Source organism: Aethalodelphis obliquidens, unplaced genomic scaffold (genome assembly GCF_003676395.1).
Source record: "Aethalodelphis obliquidens isolate GAN/ISIS:26980383/991018 unplaced genomic scaffold, ASM367639v1 scaffold39, whole genome shotgun sequence".
Taxonomy (NCBI): domain Eukaryota; kingdom Metazoa; phylum Chordata; class Mammalia; order Artiodactyla; family Delphinidae; genus Aethalodelphis; species Aethalodelphis obliquidens.
This window is the reverse complement of record NW_020837983.1, coordinates 18337175-18360009: the sequence shown is the minus strand read 5'-3', so window position 1 is coordinate 18360009 and position 22835 is coordinate 18337175. Positions and strand designations below refer to the sequence as shown.

The 22835-nt window shown below is 35.2% G+C and overlaps 1 protein-coding gene across 3 annotated transcripts in view; it reads left to right on the top strand.

Moving 5' to 3' along the window:
* NUDCD1 (NudC domain containing 1) overlaps nucleotides 1-22835 on the top strand; it is an 88148-nt gene that overhangs the window by 9938 nt on the left and 55375 nt on the right. For 2 of the 3 annotated variants that reach the window (XM_027131612.1, XM_027131613.1), the window contains exons 2-4: nucleotides 1799-1953; nucleotides 18078-18263; nucleotides 22091-22271. In XM_027131612.1, coding sequence (XP_026987413.1) covers nucleotides 1799-1953; nucleotides 18078-18263; nucleotides 22091-22271 — 522 coding nt within the window. The remainder of the gene's footprint in view (nucleotides 1-1798; nucleotides 1954-18077; nucleotides 18264-22090; nucleotides 22272-22835) is intronic. The other variant, XM_027131614.1, reaches the window with a different exon arrangement.

The following is a 22835-nucleotide window of genomic DNA, read 5'->3' as shown; positions in this document are numbered from 1 at the left end:
TGTGTGTGTGTGTGTGTGTGTGTGTGTGTGTGTGTGTGTGTGTGTGTAGGGATGTTTCTTAAGTTAACTCTACCTTGTCCTTTGTACCTTGGCTCAAATTTTTTAAAGCCTTCTTTAATCTCCCCAAGTAGATCAGCTTCCAGTGTTATTTGTTCTCACAGTATCCAATAATTTTCCTTTATAACATTTATTACAGTTTAATTATATATTTATTTATTTGACTAACGTCCATTTCCCCACTGGATCATAAGTGTTAAGAAGGTAGATTCTGTGCTCTTTTCTCATCATTGTATCATTTGTGCCTATTAAAATATTTGCTAAATAAATGAATGAATAAATGTAAGTCAGCCAGGCCTCAAGGCAGGTAATAGAAGTACGAACAGGTGAGCATTTGGGGAAAAAAGATGAAAATACTTGCAATCAGAATACAGTAAGGTGAGCTTCATAATTAAGGTAAAATATTGGCCCAGCATAGTCTACTTATGTATCTCCTGTTGGAGCAGAAATTAATTCTAGGTCACTGGTAGCCCTGAACTATAAGTTTCTCTCTACATAGAAGGGAAGGAGGAGTGGGAGGCAGAGATCAGGCTTGGCAGATTTAAAATTATGGAAGCAGGACTTCCCTGGTGGCGCAGTGGTTAAGAATCTGCCAGGGTTTGAGCCCTGGTCCAGGAAGATCCCACATGCCACGGAGCAACTAAGCCCGTGCGCCACGACTACTAAGCCCGTGCGCCACAACTACTGAGCCCGCATGCCACAACTACTGAGGCCTGCGCGCCTAGAGCCTGTGCTCTGCAACAAGAGAAGCCACCGCAGTGAGAAGCCCATGCACCGCCACGAAGAGTAGCCCCCACTCACCACAACTAGAGAAAGCCCGTGCGCAGCAACGAAGACCCAATGCAGCCAAATATAAAATAAATAAGCAAATAAATAAATAAAAAGGAAACATAAAATTATGGAAGCAGCTAAGAGAGTAGATCTTAAAAGTTCTTATAACTAGAAGAACAGTTGTAACTATGAGGTGATGTCTGTGTTAAGTAAACTTATTTTGATAATCATTTCACAATAAATACATATATCAAATCATTATGTTGTGTACCTTAAACTTATACAATGTCATATGCCAACTACATCTCAATAAAGCTAGAACAAGGTAAAATAAAGTTATGGAAGCTTCCAGTGCCCTAGTGGAAAAAACACTGTTCTTTAAATAAGAAACCTTGTTTCTGTTCCAGATATGATCACTGTTTTGTTCTGTACTCTTGGGAAAGATGTAGTATAGCATTAGAGAAGTCACCATTTGCACTTACATTTATTTCCATAATTATTTTATGGGATAATAAAAACATTCTCTTTATTTCTTAATGTGTGGTAAAAAATGAACGAGGTGATAGAGGTAGAGCATTTTAAAAAGCACACACTTTATAAAGTGTACTTAATATTTGCCCAGAAAACAGGAAATCTTTCAATTTTATGATTTCTCTGTTCTTTTTATTTATAATTACAAGGAAGAGGTACCTAAAAGAAAAGAGTGTGGTATGAAGAGCTCTATCTCCTCTGGCCACTGTATTCTGAGTTCTGTAAGGGCAGGGGCCTTGTCAGTTTTACTCACTGTTTATCCTCTGCACACAGTGCCTAGTAGGGGCCCAGAAATTGTTTTTGAAATGAAAAATGTAGTGAGTTGTCCTGAGGCCTTGGTAATTAGTATTCTGTGATTTTTTTGCCTTGTTGGCATTCTGCAGAAAAGAACAATCTGAGGCAGAACTCTTGATGTTTGTTTATTTTTCTTATATTTCAGCTGTGGCAGAAGTAAAACTTCGAGATGATCAGTATACACTGGAACACATGCATGCTTTTGGAATGTATAATTACCTACACTGTGATTCATGGTATCAAGACAGTGTCTACTATGTTGATAACCTTGGAAGAATTATGAATTTAACAGTGATGCTGGTAAGAAAAAAATTTGTAATACTAGGATTTTCCAATAAATTTGTTACTTAATTTTCCCTTTTCATCTAATGTCTAGAGAATTGAGGTACACATACCTTTAATATATGGAATCCTATCATCAGTTTATGTAAGACTTCATTTTGTTTAATTCAATTTTAATTTTTCCCCTTATTCCTGTTACTTAAATTACTTATTCCCCTCCACTCTTACCAACAGGCAACTACTCTGATGTGTTGTATATCTCAATATTGATGTAACTGCTTTTTCTATGTGAGTAGTTAATCCTATGACAGTGGATTTATCTGTTTTTTTCCTTTTAGTTAATTTTTGCTTTATGTATTTTTAAGTATGTTAATTGGGTGCAGACATTTTATCAATAGGATTGTTTTGTCTATTATGCAACGTCCTTTTAACATTATAAAATATCCCTCTTTATCTCTGGGCTCTGGGAATAATTTGTCTTGAAGTCTTCTGATATTAATATAGCTGTCCTGGCTTTTTTTGTTTGTTTGTTTAATTAGTATTTGTCTTTTTCTTTCCATTTTCTTTGAATTTGTCAGTGTTGTTATTTTTAAAGTGTGTCTCTTGTAAAGAGCATATAGTTGGGTCTTGTTTTTTATCCAGAATGACAATCTTTGTCCTTTACTTGGCTTAGTACATTTATATTTAATGTCATTACTGACTGGGTTTATGTTACCGTTTGCTAATTCTTTCCATTTTGTCCCATCTGCTCTTTGTTCCTTTGTGTCTCTCTTCCTATCTGTTTTTTTAATTCATCACAGTTTTTCTTTTTAAAAATTTTCTTTCTTAAAATTCCACTTAATTTTCTCTTTTAGCTTTTTATTTAAACCTGTTTGTATTGTTATTATTTTTAATGGTTAATGTAGTGATTGTAGTACTCATCCTTAATTTATCCTACTTTGCCTCCAATTAATGTTATTCCACTTTAAAAAAAATGTAAAAATCTTACGATATTATAATTCCTTTTACTTTTCCATCCTCTGAGCTATTGTCATACATTTTATACTTCTTCATATGTTGTAAGCTTCACAATACATTGTTAATGTATTTGCTTTAAGTAATCAGTGGTCTGTCAGTAGCTTCCTGACTACTCTGCTCCTTTCAGCTTTCCTTTGTGTTGCATGTACAGAATAATCTATCCAGTTTGCTTGTTTAATCTTATCACTTCTCATTTAAATTCCTTAAATATTTCCTTTATGACAAAATCCACACTTATTAATATGTGATTTTAGAATAGATAATGCATTCATGTGATTTAAAAAACAAGAAATTTAAAAAGGTATTTAGTAAAGTCTCTCTGACCCCAGTTTTATCTGTCCTGTGTTCAGTACCCCTTTTCCCTCTGTAACTTCTTCTTATTAGTTTCTTGTATATTCTTCCAGAGGTGGGGTTTTTTGTGTGTGTTTGTGTTTGTTTGATTTTGATTTTCCTGGCAAGTATAAGCATAAAGTGATGTATTTGTTTAAAAAATACAAACTCCTCACCTTGGCAAATGCAGCTTATAATGCCCTTTTCTCCAGCCTTGTCTTTCATCACTTTGTACACTACATTCTAACAATACTAAACTCTTGCAGTTACTGAAACATGCTCTGTATCCTTTTCCCTCCAGCCCTTTTCCCACATAATTTACTCTACCTGAAACATTCTCTCTTACTTGTGTGTCAGGTTGCTTCCCAGTCTTCACTTGAGTTTCAGCTAACTATTTCATCTAGGAGGCTTGATGACGTCCTCCCTTTGTTCCCCCAGGGATATTCAAACCATTGGCTCTCAGATCTGCATGGACTTTGAATTCCTGCTAGGCCAGGAGTTGGCAAACTTCTTCTGCACGGGGCCAGATAATAAATGTTACAGGGTTTATGGACCAGTCTTATGTCACAGGTGCTCAGTTTTGCTGTAGTAATGTGAAAACAGCAGTTCACGATATGTAAACAGTGATTGTGGCTGTGTTCCAGTAAAACTTTATTTGCAAAACCAACAGGCTAATGTGGCTCATGGGCTATAGTTTGCCAACACTTGGTCTAGGCTGTGCGTCTTTCTTATATTTCTGTAATCCTAGCAGCCAGCAGAAGGCTTAATCAGTATGTTTATACAATGGATAACAGTTGTTTAAAGCTTGTTCTTACTCTTTGGAGTTGGCTTTTCATTCTTTTTTTTTTTTTTTTCCCTTTGTGGTACGCGGGCCTCTCACTGTTGTGGCCCCTCCCGTTGCGGAGCACAGGCTCCGGACGCGCAGGCTCATCGGCCATGGCTCACGGGCCTAGCCGCTCCGCGGCATGTGGGATCTTTCCGGACTGGGGCACGAACCTGTGTCCCCTGCATCGGCAGGTGGACTCTCAACCACTGCGCCACCAGGGAAGCCCGGCTTTACATTCTTGATAGGATCTTTTTATTCTTCAGGTACAAGTATGAGTCTGGTTTGTTGAGATAATTTTACTGAATAAGAAAGATTTATTTTTCTTCAACAAACATGTATTGAATACTGCTGCATGCTTTGTAGCCACACACACAAATAAACTGATAATGTCACAGCGGAAGTAAGGATAAGATGCAGAAGTAGTATGGAGGAGGAAATAGTTTACTACTATGCATGGCTAGGAGAGGGATGTGGATAGGGTCACATTTTAGAGCCAGAAGCTTGGTTTTATCAGTTCACTCATTGATAATCATGATTTGGGATACTAATTCCAACTTAAATCAAAAGATTGGAAATCTAGAATTAAAGTTCATGACTGTATTTACAATACTGTAGATAAGCAGTGTGGACTGGTCAGTATATTTTTCTTCTATTGCAGAGTTTCCATAGAAAATAAAATTATTTTATTTATTTATTTATTTTGAGGAGACTATTTACAGCTTTCTTTTTTTAAAATTTTTAAATTTAATTTTATTTACTTTTTATACAGCAGGTTCTTATTACTCATCAGTTTTATACACATCAGTGTATACATGTCAGTCCCAATCGCCCAATTCATCACCCCCCCAACCCCACCCCCATCCCCCTGCGGCTTCCCCCCTTGGTGTCCATACGTTTATTCTCTATATCTGTGTCTCAACTTCTGCCCTGCAAACCACTTCATCTGTACCATTTTTCTAGGTTCCACATACATGCATTAATATATGATATTTGTTTTTTTCTTTCTGACGTGCTTCACTCGGTATGACGGTCTCTAGATCCATCCACGTCTCAACAAATGACCCAATTTTGTTCCTTTTTATGGCTGAGTAATATTCCATAGTATATATATACCACATCTTCTTTATCCATTCGTCTGTCGATGGGCATTTAGGTTGCTTCCATGACCTAGCTATTGTAAATAGTGCTGCAATGAACATTGGGGTACATGTGTCTTTTTGAATGATGGTTTTATCAGGGTATATGCCTAGTAGTGGGATTGCTGGATCATATGGTAATTCTATTTTTAGTTTTTTAAGGAACCTCCATACTGTTCTCCATAGTGGCTATGTCAATTTACATTCCCACCAACACTACAAGAGGGTTCCCTTTTCTCCACACCCTCTCCAGCATTTGTTGTTTGTAGATTTTCTGATGATGCCCATTCTAACTGGTGTGAGGTGATACCTCATTGTAGTTTTGATTTGCATTTCTCTAATAATTAGTGATGTTGAGCAGCTTTTCATGTGCTTCTTGGCCATCTGTATGTCTTCTTTGGAGAAATGTCTGTTTAGGTCTTCTGCCAATTTTTGGATTGGGTTGTTTGTTTCTTTAAAATTGAGCTGCATGAGCTGTTTATATATTTTGGAGATAAATCCTTTGTCCGTTGATTCGTTTGCAAGTATTTTCTCTCATTCTGTGGGTTGTATTTTTGTCTTGTTTATGGTTTCCTTTGCTGTGCAAAAGCTTTGAAGTTTCATTAGGTCCCATTTGTTTATTTTTGTTTTTATTTCCATTACTCTAGGAGGCAGATCCAAAAAGATCTTGCTGTGATTTATGTCAAAGAGTGTTCTTCCTGTGTTTTCCTCTAAGAGTTTTAGAATGTCGGTCTTACATTTAGGCCTCTGATCGATTTTGAGTCTATTTTTGTGTATGGTGTTAGGGACTGTCCTAATTTCATTCTTTTACATGTAGCTGTCCAGTTTTCCCAGCACCACTTATTGAACAGACTGTCTTTTCTCCCTTGTATATCCTTGCCTCCTTTGTCTTAGATTAGTTGACCGTAGGTGTGTGGGTTTATCTCTGGGCTTTCTATCTTGTTCCATTGATCTATGTTTCTGTTTTTGTGCTAGTACCATATTGTCTTCATTACTGTAGCTTTGTAATATAGTCTGAAGTCAGGGAGTCTGATTCTTCCAGCTCTGTTTTTTTCCCTCAAGAATGCTTTGGCTATTCAGGGTCTTTTGTGTCTCCATACAAATTTTAAGATTTTTTGTTCTAGTTCCGTAAAAAATGCTATTGGTAATTTGATAGGGATTGCATTGAATCTGTAGATTGCTTTGGGTAGTATAGTCATTTTCACAGTATTGATTCTTCCAATCCAAGAACATGGTATATCTCTCCATCTGTTGGTATCATGTTTAATTTCTTTCATCAGTGTTTATAGTTTTCTGCATACAGATCTTCTGTCTCCCTAGGTAAGTTTATTCTTATGTATTTTAATTTTTTTGTTGCAGTGGTAAATGGGAGTGTTTCCTTAATTTCCCTTTCAGATTTTTCATCATTAGTGTATAGGAATGCAAGAGATTTCTGTGCATTAATTTTGTATCCTGCTACTTTACCAAATTCATTGATTAGCTCTAGTAGTTTTCTGGTGGCATCTTTAGGATTCTCTATATATAGTATCATGTCATCTGCAAACAGTGACAGTTTTACTTCTTCTTTTCCAATTTTATTCCTTTTATTTATTTTTCTTCTCTGATTGCCATGGCTAGGACTTCCACAACTATGTTGAATAATAGTGGTGAGAGTGGACATCCTTGTCTTGTTCCTGATCATAGAGGAAATGCTTTCAGTTTTTCACCATTGAGAATGATGTTTGCTGTGGGTTTGTCGTATATGGCCTTTATTATGTTGAGGTACGTTCCCTCTGTGCCCATTTTCTGGAGAGTTTTTATCATAAATGGGTGTTGAATTTTGTCAAAAGCTTTTCTCTGCATTCATTGGGATGATTATATGGTTTTTCTTCTTCAATTTGTTGATATGGTGTATCACATTGATTGATTTGCGTATATTGAAGAATCCTTGCATCCCTGGGATAAATCCCACTTTGTCATGGTGTATGATCCTTTTTTTTTTTTTTTTGTATGATCCTTTTAATGTGTTGTTGAATTCTGTTTGCTAGTCTTTTGTTGATGATTTTTGCATCTATATTCATCAGTGATACTGGTCCGTAAATTTCTTTTTTTGTAGTATATTTGTCTGGTTTTGGTATCAGGGTGATGGTGGCCTCATAGAATGTGTTTGGGAGTGTTCCTTCCTCTGCAATTTTTTTGATGAGTTTGAGAAGGATGGGTGTTAGCTCTTCTCTAAATGTTTGATAGAATTCACCTGTGAAGCCATTGTTTGTTGGAAGATTTTTAATCACAGTTAATTTCATTACTTGTGATTGGTCTTTTCATATTTTCTATTTCTTCCTGGTTCAGTCTTGGAAGGTTATACCTTTCTAAGAATTTGTCCATTTCTTCCAGGTTGTCCATTTTATTGGCATAGAGTTGCTTGTAGTAGTCTCTTAGGATGCTTTGTATTTTGAGGGTGTCTGTTGTAACTTCTCCTTTTTCATTTCTAATCTTACTGATTTGAGTCCTCTCCCTCTTTTTTCTTGATGAGTCTGGCTAATGGTTTATCAATTTTGTTTATTTTCTCAAAGAACTTTAGTTCTTTGAGAAAATAAAGCTTTTAGTTTAATTGATCTTTGCTACTGTTTTCTTTGTTTCTATTTCATTTATTTCTGCTCTGATCTTCATGATTTCTTTCCTTCTGCTAACCCTGGGTTTTGTTTGTTCTTCTTTCTCTAGTTCCTTTAGGTGTAAGTTTAGATTGTTTATCTGAGATTTTTCTTGTTTCTTGAGGTAGGCTTGTATAGCTATAAACTTCCCTCTTAGAACTCCTTTTGCTGTATCCCATAGGTTTTGGATCGTCGTGTTTTCATTGTCATTTGTCTCTAGGTATGTTTTGATTTCCTCTTTGATTTCTTCAGTGATCCTGTTGGTTATTTAGTAACATATTGTTTAACCTCCACGTCTTTGTGTTTTTTACCATTTTTTCCCTGTAATTCATTTCTAATCTTGTAGAGTTGTGGTCAGAAAAGATGCTTGATATGATTTCAATTTTCTTAAATTTACTGAGGCTTGATTTGTGACCCAAGATGTGATCTATCCTGGAGAATGTTCCGTGCACACTTGAGAAGAAAGTGTAATCTGCTGTTTTTGGATGGAATGTCCTATAAATATCAATTAAATCTATGTGGTCTCTTGTGTCATTTAAAGTTTCTGTTATTTATTTTCATTTTGGATGATCTGTTCATTGATGTAAGTGAGGTGTTAAAGTCCCCCACTATTATTGTGTTATTGTCGATTTCCTTTTATAGCTGTTAGCAGTTGCCTTATGTATTGAGGTGCTCCTATGTTGGGTGCATATATATTTATAATTGTTACATCTTCTTGGATTGATCCCTTGATCATTATGTAGTGTCCTTCCTTGTCTCTTGTAACATTCTTTATTTTAAAGTGTATTTTATCTGATATGAGAATTGCTACTCCAGCTTTCTTTTGATTTCCATTTGCATGGAATATCTTTTTCCATTCCCTCACTTTCAGTCTGTACGTGTCCCTAGGTCTGAAGTGGGTCTCTTGTAGACAGCATCTATATGGGTCTTGTTTTTGTATCCATTCAGCAAGCTTGTGTCTTTTGGTTGGAGCATTTAATCCATTTACGTTTAAGGTAATTATCGATATGTATGTTCCTATGACCATGTTCTTAATTGTTTTGAGTTTGTTTTTGTAGGTCCTTTTCTTCTCTTGTGTTTCCCACTTAGAGAAGTTCCTTTTTCATTTGTTGTAGAGCTGGTTTAGTGGTGCTGAATTCTCTTAGCTTTTGCTTGTCTGTAAAGCTTTTGATTTCTCCATCAAATCTGAATGAGATCCTTGTAGAGTAATCTTGGTTGTAGGTTCTTTCCTTTCATCACCTTAAGTATATCATGCCACTCCCTTGTGGCTTGTAGAGTTTCTGCTGAAAAATCAGCTGTTGACCTTATGGGAGTTCCCTTATATGTTATTTGTCGTTTTTCCCTTGCTGCTTTCAGTAATTTTTCTTTGTCTTTAATTTTTGCCAATTTGATTACTGTGTGTCTTGGTGTGTTTCTCCTTGGGTTTATCCTGTATGGGACTCGCTGTGCTTCCTGGACTTGGGTGGCTATTTCTTTTCCCCTGTTAGGGAAGTTTTCGACTATAATCTCTTCAAATATTTTCTCAGGTCCTCTCTCTCTCTCTTCTCCTTCTGGGACCCCTATAATGCGAATGTTGTTGCGTTTAATGTTGTCCCAGAGGTCTTTTAGGCTGTCTTCATTTCTTTTCATTCTTTTTTCTTTATTCTGTTCCGCAGCAGTGAATTCCACCCTTCTGTCTTCCAGGTCACTTATCCGTTCTTCTGCCTCAGTTACTCTATTGATTCCTTCTAGTGTAGTTTTCATTTCAGTTACTGTATTGTTCATATCTGTTTCTTTGTTCTTTAATTCTCGTAGGTCTTTGTTAAACATTTCTTGCATGTTCTTGATCTTTGCCTCCAGCCCTTTTCTGAGGTCCTGGATCATCTTCACTATCTTTATTCTGAATTCTTTTTCTGGAAGGTTGCCTATCTCCACTTCATTTAGTTGTTTTTCTGGGGTTTTATCTTGTTCCGTCATCTGGTACATAGCCCTCTGCCTTTTCATCTTGTCTGTCTTTCTGTGAATGTGGTTTTTGTTCCACAGGCTGCATGATTATAGTTCTTGCTTCTGCTGTCTGCCCTCTGGTGGGTGAGGCTATCTCAAAATAATTTTATTTGATAGCTTACTTGACATGAATCAGAGCAAAGACTAATATGTCTTTGATTCCTTTTCCTGTCCTATTGTCTAGCTTCTGTGGACACCTTAGAATAATTTGTTATAGTTCCTTATTTGGTTTAGTCTCTATTTGCCTGTCTGTTGACTCATTAAAGACACTAAATACACACACACTCTATATACACTATATACTGGATAGTGTATGCACACAGCCAGATGCCCTATAGACATACATGTGTGCTATATTGCCCATACATGATCATACACATCCATACTCTGCATATGCATAGTTAGTATTTTATTGTGTGTTTTAAATTTAAGGGCTTTTACTTTTTTTTTAAGATTCTGTTATATTTTGTTTAGAAAGACAAATCTAAAATCTGGATATTCTTTAAGAATATTTACTTATGGAGCCTAACTCAGTCACATAGTCTAATTTAATACTATTCATTCAACATTCAAAATGTTTATTGAATACTTGCTATATGTTATGCATTATTGTAGGCACTGGGAATGCTGCAGTATACGAAGTAAAGTCTCTTCCAGTTTATTAATTTACAGTAGAATATGAACAGCTTCCTTCCCTCTCTTCCCCAATTTGAACTTAACATTGAAATAACAACCTCTTTTGTATGTTTGTACATGTTCAAAGCAATGTACATCTTCCTAATTATAGTGTACATTTAAATTTGTTTAGTTTCCTGGTAAAATTGGAAAGTTGTGGGTTTTTTTCCTCTTCGAAAGCAATAAGGAAACTATAATTTAGAATGCATGATTTCTGGGAAAGTTTCTACAAGGTGCATTCTTTCCTAGTTCTCAGTTGTCATTCTCATCCCTGAATTCTTTTAGCACTTCATATGTATTCTCTTTTTAGCAATTGGATTACAAAGTCCTTGAATTATTTAGTCAAAAAGATATAATACCCACTCTAAACATAGTTTATTAGACCCTCTATCAAAAAGACCTACCATATACCTATATATACCTTTTTTGTTTTTTTCCCCAACTGTTAAGTGACAACTGTATGTTTGAGTGAGAATCCCCTGACCTGAATGTTAGTTTTTGTAAGTTATATCTCCTGGGCTGGCAGGTGTCCTCAGAGAGGAGTCCTCTGGTTTCTTGTCTGAGAAGTATTAAGGCCTGATTTTGGCTTTCTGGGATCCAAAGGAAAGAAAAGAGCTTGTAGTCTCATCTTTTAATATGTGGGGATTTGCTGATTCCTCTGTTTTCTTTCATTGGTGTCCTTTACCCCTGTACTTAGCTAGGCCTGATGGCCAGAGTCAGTCTAGTTAAAACTTTCATTAGAGAAATCTCCAGTGTTTTGCTAGAGTGGGTAGTTTTTTTTGTTGGGGAGAATTGGCTTTTTTTTTTTTTTACCCAAGAACATGGTATGTCCTTTCATTTATTTAGATCTTCTTTTATGTCCTTAAATAAGAGTTTTATAGTTTTCCCTTGATCTTATGCTTATTAAGTTTATTCTTGAATATTTTATGGTTTCTGCCTCTCATTAATATAGTTTTTTCTGTTTTCTTTCCTAGATGCTTATTGATAAAGACTATTTGTTGTATAAGCAGTCACCTTATTTGACAATTGAGTAATTTTTACCTACTCCCATTTAGGTTTTCAAAGTACATAGACAGTTCCATCCTTAGCAAAAGGAAATGGTTTTATCTCTCCTTTTCCAGTATTTATTTATGAAAGTAGAAATAACATTCCTGTGTCATTTTATTTTTGTGTTATTGAGGTTAGTAGACAGAACCTCTGAGACAATGTTGAATAATAATGTGGACTGCAAGTATCCCTGTTTAGCTTTTGATTTTAATTGTAATGGCTTTTAAATTAAGAGAATACTTATTGTCAGTTTTAGATAAATAGCTTTTATTGTTCTAAAGTTGCTGCTTTGAGTTTCTGTTTCTGTTTAATGTTTTTATTATGCCTGCTGAATTTTATTGCATGCCTTTTCAGAACCCACCTATTAATGATTGTGTGCCTTTTATTAATTTGTCAGTGTAGTGAATTAAATTGATATATTGTAGTTTTAAAATTCTTTAATTTCATAATTCCTTAAGTTCCTGGAATAAATTATTTTTGGTTAGAGTGTGTTATTCTTTTGATACATTATTGGTTTCTATTTGCTGACATTTGTAATATTTGTATTTGTTTTCACAAGTTATATTGGTTTTTGGTTTTGATTTTGTTGATATCTGTCAGATTTTGATTAAAGTTTTTTTCTGGCTTCCTTGAATTGGAGAGCTTTTTGGAACTGGAATAGTTTCAGATTGGAATAATCTGTTATTATTTTTCTGATCAGCAACAAAGGAAATTGACTTGCTCTTTGAACTGTGCTGGGGGCAGGTGGAGAGTATTGGCTGCTAGATACTCATTGACTTTTTTTAAAGCAGAAAACAGTTCTAAGATACATTTTATTGTCTGATTTTTTTTTTTTTTTTTGAGTCAAAGGCACACATGCACAAATCCCAGAGAGGTTCTTTTCTTATGGCTGATTTACAAAAATGACCATCCATGTTAATCTGGGCTGAACACTATTGTGGTCAAGATGAAGGCTGTAGGGCCCAAGAAAGGAAATCCACAAGTTGCTTGACCGTTAGGTTTGTCAGGAGCCAGCAGGTGGCAGCAGTTCAACACACAGGTTTATAGAGGCATTACACTTCTAAGTCAGTCTAACTTGTGGTTTACAATTGTTAATTTTAGAGAAATGTCAATTGGGAGGAAGTACAGTTAGGAAGTAGAAAATTCCTTAGGAAAGAAAAATAAATTGTGTTTTAAAATTTGGTTCTTTATTATTTTGTCATTTTATTATGATATTAGGGCTTATTTTAAAGTAATGTGTTCTGTTTCTTAATATTTACGGAATTAATTTTGTCCTAATTTATTTTTCTGTTTATCTGAAAAACTCATGTTTTTGCTACTAAAGAAGAGCACCATCTTGTGGTGCCTCTTTAAATTGCATGTAAAGATGGAGAGGAGAGTTACTGGATTCCATTTGAAGCATGCATTTGTGAGGTTGCTTGTTAGTCCAGCTCAGTTGTATGCCAATATGTTATCTAGACCTGAATCTAGCTTATTTTCTACAGCTGAATTTATTAATAGGGAGCCAGTAATTTACCTGGTTAAAGAAAAACGAGTGGAGTAAGTTCTTGGAACTGTGTGTGCTTAATGCATTATTGAAAGCTTTGTGGTACATAAAGACGTTACTCAGTCAAATTGCAATTAATTTAAAACACCCTTCCTTAAAGCTTTAGCAAAAAAAAAAAAAAAAAAAAGGGTGGGGGCAGAAAAAGGAAGACTTTTTTTTTTCTTCCAAATAAAATTAATAGTTATTAGTGATAAAAGCCTTTCTCCAGAAAAAGATCACTCCCTTTTAAAAGGGCAAATTTTTAAATGTCAATGTCTAATAATACTAGTAAATGGCATCCTTATTTAATTTAGCTTGACCAGTTTTTTGAGTAGTGTTTTCTGTAAATGTACATGTATTAGAAAAATGCTTTGTTAGTTCAGAGCTTGTCTCCTTGTAGTTGTAACTAAGAGATCCCCAGATGGTTTTGAGATGTTTTCATAAATATGTACAGTTTATGAAAACAGTACTTATTTACTGTTTAGTGTCATTTATATAAAATATGTGGACATTGAGATTTTTGTATTATGTTTTGTTGACTCAGGAATCTAATTAAAATACTGCATAATATATTAGCCTGAAAGAAAAACTGAATATGGTAGTTTCGTTCATATTAGGGTTCTTTTTTTTTTGGCGGGATGGGGAGTTATTCTATAAGTTGCATTGAGTTCTGGGGTATCATTTGTTTAGAAAAACTTGAGAATTGGTTTCTTCTCAAGAAAGTGTGGAATACAGGAAAGACCAGCTTTTGGAGTGTGGTCAACCAAGATTTGAATATTGGCCCTGCCATTTTCTAGCAGTGGAATTCCAGGCAAATTATTTAATCTTTTTGAACAGAGTTCTTTATCTTCTTAAAGTGGGATAATAATTTCAACTTCATAGGGTTTGGAAATAATTAAATGAGATGGCAACAAGTCAAAGCACTTATTTAATACAATACTGTACATTGTAGTCATTCAATAAGTGCTCCATTTATCAATGAAATTTTAATTCTTTTGCAATTCACCTGTGAAATGTTAGAATGATTTTCAACAGCTTTGCACATAGTTACGTTAATTTTTTTTTGACTGGAGGAAGAAAATGATTGGGTGGGACCAGGACATTATAGATGCACATTACATAAAGCTTTATTATTAGGACACTGTAAAACTGTTATTGAAGGTTATTCAGAAATAATTTAGTACTCTAATTTACGCAAGAAAATATTTTATTGGTACAGTCCATTTAAAATTAAAATGTACTCTTTGAGAATTAGGTTTCAAAAATCAGGAACATTTAGGTTCTTTAACATAAACTATCATATAACTTTAAGATACTGTATGTTTTCTTTTGAATTTTAATTTAATTTTGGCTTTACATTTATAGACTTGAATATCTTAATCATTCTACTAGATATTGCACTCATTTATCTGATAATTAGGTACCTAGCAATCTCAGTTATGTGGAACCTTGTATTTAAAAGAAGATGGCTTAAAGCCACCTTTATAATTGAATATGAAATGAAGAATAGTGGCTTCCTAATAATGCTTCCCTAGATTAGACATAGTGAAGAGCATGTAATGGAGGAGACCACTAGAAACTTTTACTTTGAAACAACTATTCTGAGGAAGAAGTTCCATTTTATTTTATCTTATTCACATCCTTTAATTATGTATATCACACGTAAATTATTCAATATGGAAAAAAAAACAGTCAAGCAATGTATTTGAAGCAGTAATGGAAAATTCTTCTTTACCCCCAATCTCCCTTACTACCAGTTGCACTTTGATCTCATTTTCCTAATAGTAAACGCTATTAACAGAATAGCACGTGTCTGTCTACAGCTTACTCTGTGCTGTCATATCGCAGTGTTTGTTTAAACGTACATGGATTTATACATATTCTGCATCTTTTTTCCCTGTTATTATCTTGGTGATCTTTTTGATGTATTGTAAATCTACTTCAGTATATTTAACAGTTATTTGGTATTCCAAAGGATGATTATTCCACAGTTAACCATTCCTCTGCCAATGCTCTCCAGACAATGATGCCAGGTACACATCTATAGTTGAACACATTGGACTTATTACTTTTTGCAGCAGAGGAGAATGCATACCATGCGGAACCATAGGGTATCTCAGAAGATGTTAGAAGGGACTTATTGTAGGATTGAGCTTATATTAGATGATTTGGGGGGAGGATTTAAGAGAGTGGGGCTTTGCTCTGGATTGGATACTGTTAGGAAACTGGATAATTCCATGATGGATATCTTAATAAGTCTTATCCAGAAGAAGGGAAGAAGACTGGACCAAGGCTCAAGCTGTGGTTAGTAATAGTGGCATGGATTAGGGTCCTGTTTGTAGCTTTGGCAATGTACATGTTTTATCTGTGTTCAGATACCATTACAGGGTGATGCTGTTTTTGTCTTGTTCTGTTATGGTGACAGAGGTCACACAGCGGCCTTGTCTGATGACGATGTTCTGTGAAGTTGTTTATGTTCATCAGGAGAACATAGCTGTTAGTGTCACCAGCTCATAGCAAAACCAAGGCCTAGCTGATACTACCAGGCTAGCACTGGGATGCCAAGGGCTGCTATTTTCTTACTACTGTTGATAAACAGCTAGGTTGTATCTTAGTTTTTATTGACACAGCTTTTCATTTTCATCGTTAAAATAAACATTCTCGTTATATGGATCTTAGTGTACATGTGCAAGTATTCTTATAATATAAATTCCTAGAAGTGGAATTATATTAAATGGTATATAATGCATGATAAAATTTGATTTATAATCATTGCTGAAAGCCTATACTTATTTCTGTTCCCACCAACAGGGCACCTTAGCCAAGAATAGACATTAACAGTCTGAGATTTTTTTTTTCTGGCTAATAGAGATATCTTATTATTTTAATCATATATTTTTTTTACTAGTGAGTTTGAGCATTTTGCTCATTTTTTTTTAAAGCCATAGTTTTCCTGTTCATATTCTTTTCCCATTAAAAAAAATTTAATAACCTTGTCTTTCTTGTTGAGTTTTAAGGGTACTTCGTATGTTATAGATATTAGTACTGCTTTATATTTGTGGCAAGTATTTCTCTCCCTACCTCCTATATGTCTTTTATTTACATAGGAAGGCTTTCTCCACCTTGAGATTATTAAAACATTATTAATCTTCTAGCACAGTTATTTTACTTTTCCCTTAAGACATTTATTTTATTAATCTATCTGGAGTAAGGAATATTTTTGTGTAATTTTTTCCCTAAAGATCCCTAGTGTTCCACTATCATTTGTTGACCAGTCCATTTCCTTCACAGTAATTGGAAATACCACATCATGTTCTAAATGCCTACGTAGACATCAGCCTGCAGTAAAATTTCTCTTACTTGCCCTTCACTTAACTAACTGGGTTAACTGATATTCTCTATTCTCTTTGAATAACATACTGACTGAAGACCACGGTAAGCTTAATGTTTATTGCCAGTAGTCTACTCAGTACTATGCTGTTACAATTCTGTTTCTGTTAGTTGAGCTTTACATCACTAATACCCAGATTTTGTCATTCTAAAAACTTTATGCCAGCTGTGTTTGTCGTTGCATTTTCATTATTTAATGCAATATTATGTAAATCAGTAAAATATGAGTACAGAAAGAAGGAAAGTTGCTGTTTTAAAGAAAATTGCATGCTTTAGAAAGAAACAGTCACTAAAAAACTTGAGGCTAATAAGGACATAGTTTACTTAAATTTTTTTAATATGTACATATATTGATCTAAACAGTTCTAGGAGTAGGGAATGAAATACATGAATCAAGGATTATTTTTATACTGCAGGAAAACCTGTTAACTAAAAACTAAAACAACAATAAAAAATTAATTGAGGGCTTCCCTGGTGGCGCAGTGGTTGAGAATCTGCCTGCCAATGCAGGGGACACGGGTTCGAGCCCTGGTCTGGGAAGATCCCACATGCCGCGGAGCAACTAGGCCCGTGAGCCACAACTACTGAGCCTGTGCGTCTGGAACCTGTGCTCCACAACGGGAGAGGCCGTGATAGTGAGAGACCCGCGCACCGCGATGAAGAGTGGCCCCCGCTTGCCACAACTAGAGAAAGCCCTCGCACAGAAACGAAGACCCAGCACAGCCAAAACTAAATGAATTAAATTTAAAAAAATTAATTGAATTGAATACAGTTTGATATATGAGAGGAAATTTATTTTCTCAGTTGTAGCCCTTTTTATATATTTTCTTGTAAAACATTTTAATGATGTGTAATCCATCTTACAACTTTATATTGTAAGGACATATACATGATAAAAATGTGTCAACAAAAACCCAAGCTGTTAATAACATAATACAGCATTTTCATACCACAGGAATGTCCGTGTAGGCATTTAGAACATGATGCAGTATTTCCAATTAGTTAAAAATACTGATCATTAATTTTAAACTTAGAAGAATGAAGACTAGATTACTGCATTGTATTAGTTTTCTGCCATATTGCTATGTAACAACTTACTTCAGAGCTTAGTGACTTGAAACAAATGTTTGTCATCTCACAGTTTCAGTGAGAAATCAGAGTGGCTTAGCTTGGTGGTTCTGTTCCAGGGTTTCTCAAGAGAATGTAGCCGAGGTGTCAGCCAAGACTGCAGTGATCTGAAGGCTTTACTAGGGCTAAAGTGTACACTTCCAAAATGATTCACTCACAGGGTGCTGGTTTTTGTCAGGAGCCCTCACTTCCTCCTCATGTGTGTCTGCCATGTGCAATCCAAGAGAAAGCAAGATAGAAGATGTAAAGTCTTTTATGACCGAGTCCGAGAAGTCACATACCATCACTTTTATTTCTTCGAAGTGAGTCAGTGGGACAGCTCACACTGAAAGGCAGGGGAATTAGGCACCTACTCTTGAAGAGGAGCGTAACCAGTGCACTGAAGATATTTACTCTGTGTGTGTATGGGTCACGGAGAGGGCGGGATTCATTTATAATGTTTGGCTTCTTTTTAGGACACTGCCTTAGGAAAACCACGAGAGGTGTTTCGACTTCCTACAGATTTGATAGCATATGACAATCGCCTTTGCGCATCCATGCATTTCACATCTTCTACTTGGGTTACCTTGTCAGATGGAACTGGAAGATTGTATCTCATTGGAACGGGTGAACGTGGAAGTAGTGCTTCTGAAAAATGGGAGGTGAGTTTTTTTTTTCTTCTTTAGACTTAGCAAAGTCTGGAAAGTATATTCAAATTAGATCTTAATGATTTTGAAATAACACTTTTTTAGGGATAGTTTACATGTGACCTCTTGATTTTTATAATATATAATGTTTTGGATATCTTTTTAAGTTAAATTATAAAATGTATACCTTTTATGAAACTGATATATTAGCTATTCCTGTTTTGATCTGGGGTGCGTGCAGTTGTCAAGAATTGCATTTGCTTTTCAGCAAATACCTATTGAGTGTTTTATAAGTGTAAAGCAGTACACTAAGCAATGATGCTGCCACCTTCTTCTTCTTGAAGAGTTGGCCAGAAAATTGCATTGTCATGTCTTTTCTCCTCTACTCTTGTTTTATTTGCTGGTATGTTTAAGGGCCCAGCACACTGCTGCACCACTCTGCTAACTGTCTGGTATGTTTAAACTGGTCAAATAGTAACTATACCAGAGTATTCCCAACTTAGAAAAATATACTGTAGAATAAATAACTATAGTTACGTACCAGTCTCCAAGATGTCATTTTTACTTCAGTTTTTTAAAAACAATGTAACAGACTTAAATCTGAGGGGCAGGTGTTAGGATTTTAATAGTAATAAATATGGAATTATTTTCTCTAGAGCCACAGTTTTTGAAGGTAGAGAAGAATGACACTGAGTTGTGCTAATAAGTACAATGTGATATTGCTACTGTCTAAATCTCAGCAGGTGGCCTTTCGTTCTGGGTAGCTAAAGCGATATGAATTTAATATTTTACATCTTATAAAATATTTTTATCAGACCAATAGATGCCTACAAAGACCAGGCTTTAATTATTTGAGAAAAACCAAGAAGGCCTTAGTGGTTTACCTTTCTTACTAAGTTATACCAAATGCTATACTTCCAAATTGTAGTATGTTCAAAAAACTAAACAAAAAACACAGTAAATTATCAGAATAACAATAGCCTGTTTATAGGGGGCCTTTGTAGTCACAGTTTCAAATAGTTATTGGACATTGTGACATTTTCTGTTCTGGCCTCCAGTAATAACTTTTTTTTTTTTTTTTTCCTTGCTGAGGCAATGTGGTATATAGCACAGCTACCTGAAATAGTTGGAAGGAATTTGGAGAATGATGGGCAGGAGAGATATGAATGAGAATTTATCTGTTATCAAGCCGTGTGGATTCTGTTGGTTTTCAGTAGTAAGAAACACACTGACCTTGTTCACCTTCAGATTAAAAATAACACCACATATTCCACCAGAAGGAAATTCATATGGGTTTATATTTCATTTGGTTTCTGCTGTGTATATCTCCTTGGCACATATTAGGCCTTCAATAATATTTTGTAAATGAATTAAAAATTTAAATTCACTCTACATCCTCTTCAGTATTTGTACTATCATAATGAAATCAACACCCTCTGGGGAGGTTGGGGGAGTGGGAAAGGGATGGGACTTGGGCATTACTGAGGTGGGAGGAATACTGAGGGATATTGGTCGCTTTGAGAGAAATAACTCAGTAGAGTTTCGAGACTTTGGGGGAATTCGTGTAAGAGAGGAGGCTAAAGGTGAGCATGACGGGGGCATGGTAGGGCCTAAGGGGGCCAAGCAAGCGTGGTGGTGATGACTCAAATGTAGAAAGAGAAATAAAAGAAGGCAAGGAGGACTGCCTGTTTCCAAATGTGTGGCCTCTAATGTGATGGGGGTGCTCTATATCAACAATATCACAGTTGATTTGCTAGGTTTGTTCAGAAGACTGGAAACTTCAGCCTAAGAATTTTTTTAAGAGTCCAGACATCTACTCCTCTGGTCTCATGAGAGAGAAAGAAGAGAAGGAAACAGTAAACTGGCTACTTGTGCTTGGCAGAACTTTCAGTTTTTTCTCCCTGTGGTTTATTTCTTCTTGTCCCCCAAACAAAAGCAGAACCCAGTCAACCAACTATAAAAAACCATGTCTGTCATCTCTGTTTTGAGTATTTGAGGTGTTTTTGGTTTTTTAACCCTGCTTATGGCAGACTTTAGAATGGATTTCAAAGCTCTACTATTCGAATAATTTTGGCAGAGTTGCTCAAACACAAAGAGAAAATGATGACATTAAAGCACACTTTTCTTTTTTTTTATTTTCTTTTACTTTTTATTTTGCGGTACGTGGGCCTCTCACTGCTGTGGCCTCCCCCGCTGCAGAGCACAGGCTCCGGACGTGCAGGCCCAGAGGCCATGGCTCATGGGCCCAGCCGCTCCGCGGCACGTGAGATCCTCCCGGACCGGGGCACGAGCCCGTGTCCCCTGCATCGGCAGGCGGACTCTCAACCACTGCACCACCAGGGAAGCCCTTCTTTTATTTTTTATTGAAATATAGTTAACTTACAATGTTTTGTTAGTTTCTGGTATACAGCAAAGTGATTCAGTTTTACATATATATATTCTTTTTCATATTCTTTTCCATTATCGTTTATTACAAGATACTGAATATGTTCCCTATGCTATACAGTAGGATCTTGTTGTTTATCTGTTTTATATATAGTAGTTTGAATCTGCTAATCCCAAACTCCTAATTTATCCCTCTTCCCCTTTGGTAGCCGTAAGTTTGTTTTCTGTGTCTGAGTCTGTTTCTGTTTTGTAAGTAAGTTCATCTGTATCATATTTTAGATTCCACATATAAGTGATGTCATATGGTATTTGTCTGACTTACTTCACTTAGTATGATATTCTCTAGGTCCATCCATGTTGCTGCAGATGGCATTATTTCATTCTTTTTTATGGCTGAGTAGTATTCCATTGTATGTATACCACATCTTCTTTATGCATTCATCTGTCAGTAGACATTTAGATTGCTTCCATGTCTTGGCTATTGTAAATAGTGCTGCTGTGAACATTGGGGTAAAGCACATTTTTCTTTATAAGGCTTTCAGGTAGGAGCTGATATGAGGGGATTCCAGATAATGGGTTTAAAAAGAATAAAAAAGCTAATTTTTGTCTCAGATTAGTATTCAGCTATTTATTTTTTCATTTATTTGAAAAGCTTGTTTAGAAATTAGTCTTAAAACCTCTCCTATTTGGTATTTAATAAAAATATAATAGTCTTTTAGATTATGTGTTTGTCTTATAAAAAGAATTTGATAAGATTTTGTGTGTCTTTGCATAATGCTTTGATTCGCTTTTTAAAAAGGAGCTTCAGTATTTAAATAGCGTTGGTGGAATTATACCTTTTAAATGTAAGTGGGCTCTTTTGTTTTTGAAGAACAAGAAAGTTTTTGTGATTTGTTCTCTAATTCCTTTGACTCTTACCTTTGTAAATTTCCAGAAAACAAAGAAAAACAAACCAAACCAAAAACAAAAGGAAAAAAAACATACACACACCCACTCACAAATACACACGAACTGTATTCAGAAACTAAGAGGAAGAAAGCAGAAATAAATCAGAGATGAGACAGGGGAAGAGATGCAGTAATGCATGTTGACTTGCTCATGTCCTGTACAGAACATTCTTTAAACTTGACAATTCTTTTCTAGAAGATTGCTTTTAATTCCCTTTCTCCTTTAGATGCTGTTTGGATGCCCTGTTGTTTTCTTTGTTTTTAAGCCATGAGTACTGATCAGTTTTTTCTGTTAAACAATTAGATATTTTCCAAAAGTTCTTTCTTCAAGCAATATGGTTTAAACTTGTAAGCTTTATTTAAGGGCTTTTTTCATTTTTGTATCCTTGTAGTAAATATGGATAGTATCCGAGTTATTTGTTGGATTGTCAGAATTCTGTATTTTTCCTCTGTGCCGTATACATTCATCTAATACATTTTTGTGAGTGTCATCTTTTTTCTTTTTTGTAGATTATGTTTAATGAAGAGCTTGGAAATCCTTTTATCATAATTCACAGTATCTCATTGCTGAAAGCTGAAGAACATTCGATAGCTACCCTGCTTCTTCGAATAGAGAAAGAGGAATTGGATATGAAAGGAAGTGGTTTCTATGTTTCCTTGGAGTGGGTCACTATTAATAAGAAAAGTAAAGGTAAAACAACAAAAATCTGATCTCTCTGTAGTGGTTGCCGTAATTTAGTAGGTTTTGAAATGCAAAGAAGTTCCTGTAAATGCTATTTGCTTTTTCTTAGGCACTGTGTTATGATTCTGGTATCTGCCACCTGGTGGAATGAATATTTATAGATAGTTTCTCCTTAGGTATGGATTATAAAAAAATAATAATGTGTTTCCATAGTCAGATGTGCCTTTTTGTGTAAAAGGAGACACTATTACATAATTTTGGAATAATTTAAGTGTATATTTTTAATATATACAAAAGTATATGTTAATATGTGTATGTGTATGTATATATACACACACACACATACACACACACACACACACACACACAGACACAAGATTTGTTCTTCGAAATATTTAATGTAATTTGTTTTTTCTTTCCAGTGTTGTAGTTTTATCTCTGGAGGAACACAGTAACTGAAAACTTCAGATTACGTGTTAGAAAGTTTCTGTAAAGGGCTAGATGGTAACCATTTGACTTATGTCATAACTACTCAACTATGATGTTGTGGTGCAAGAGCAGCCATAGATGAAT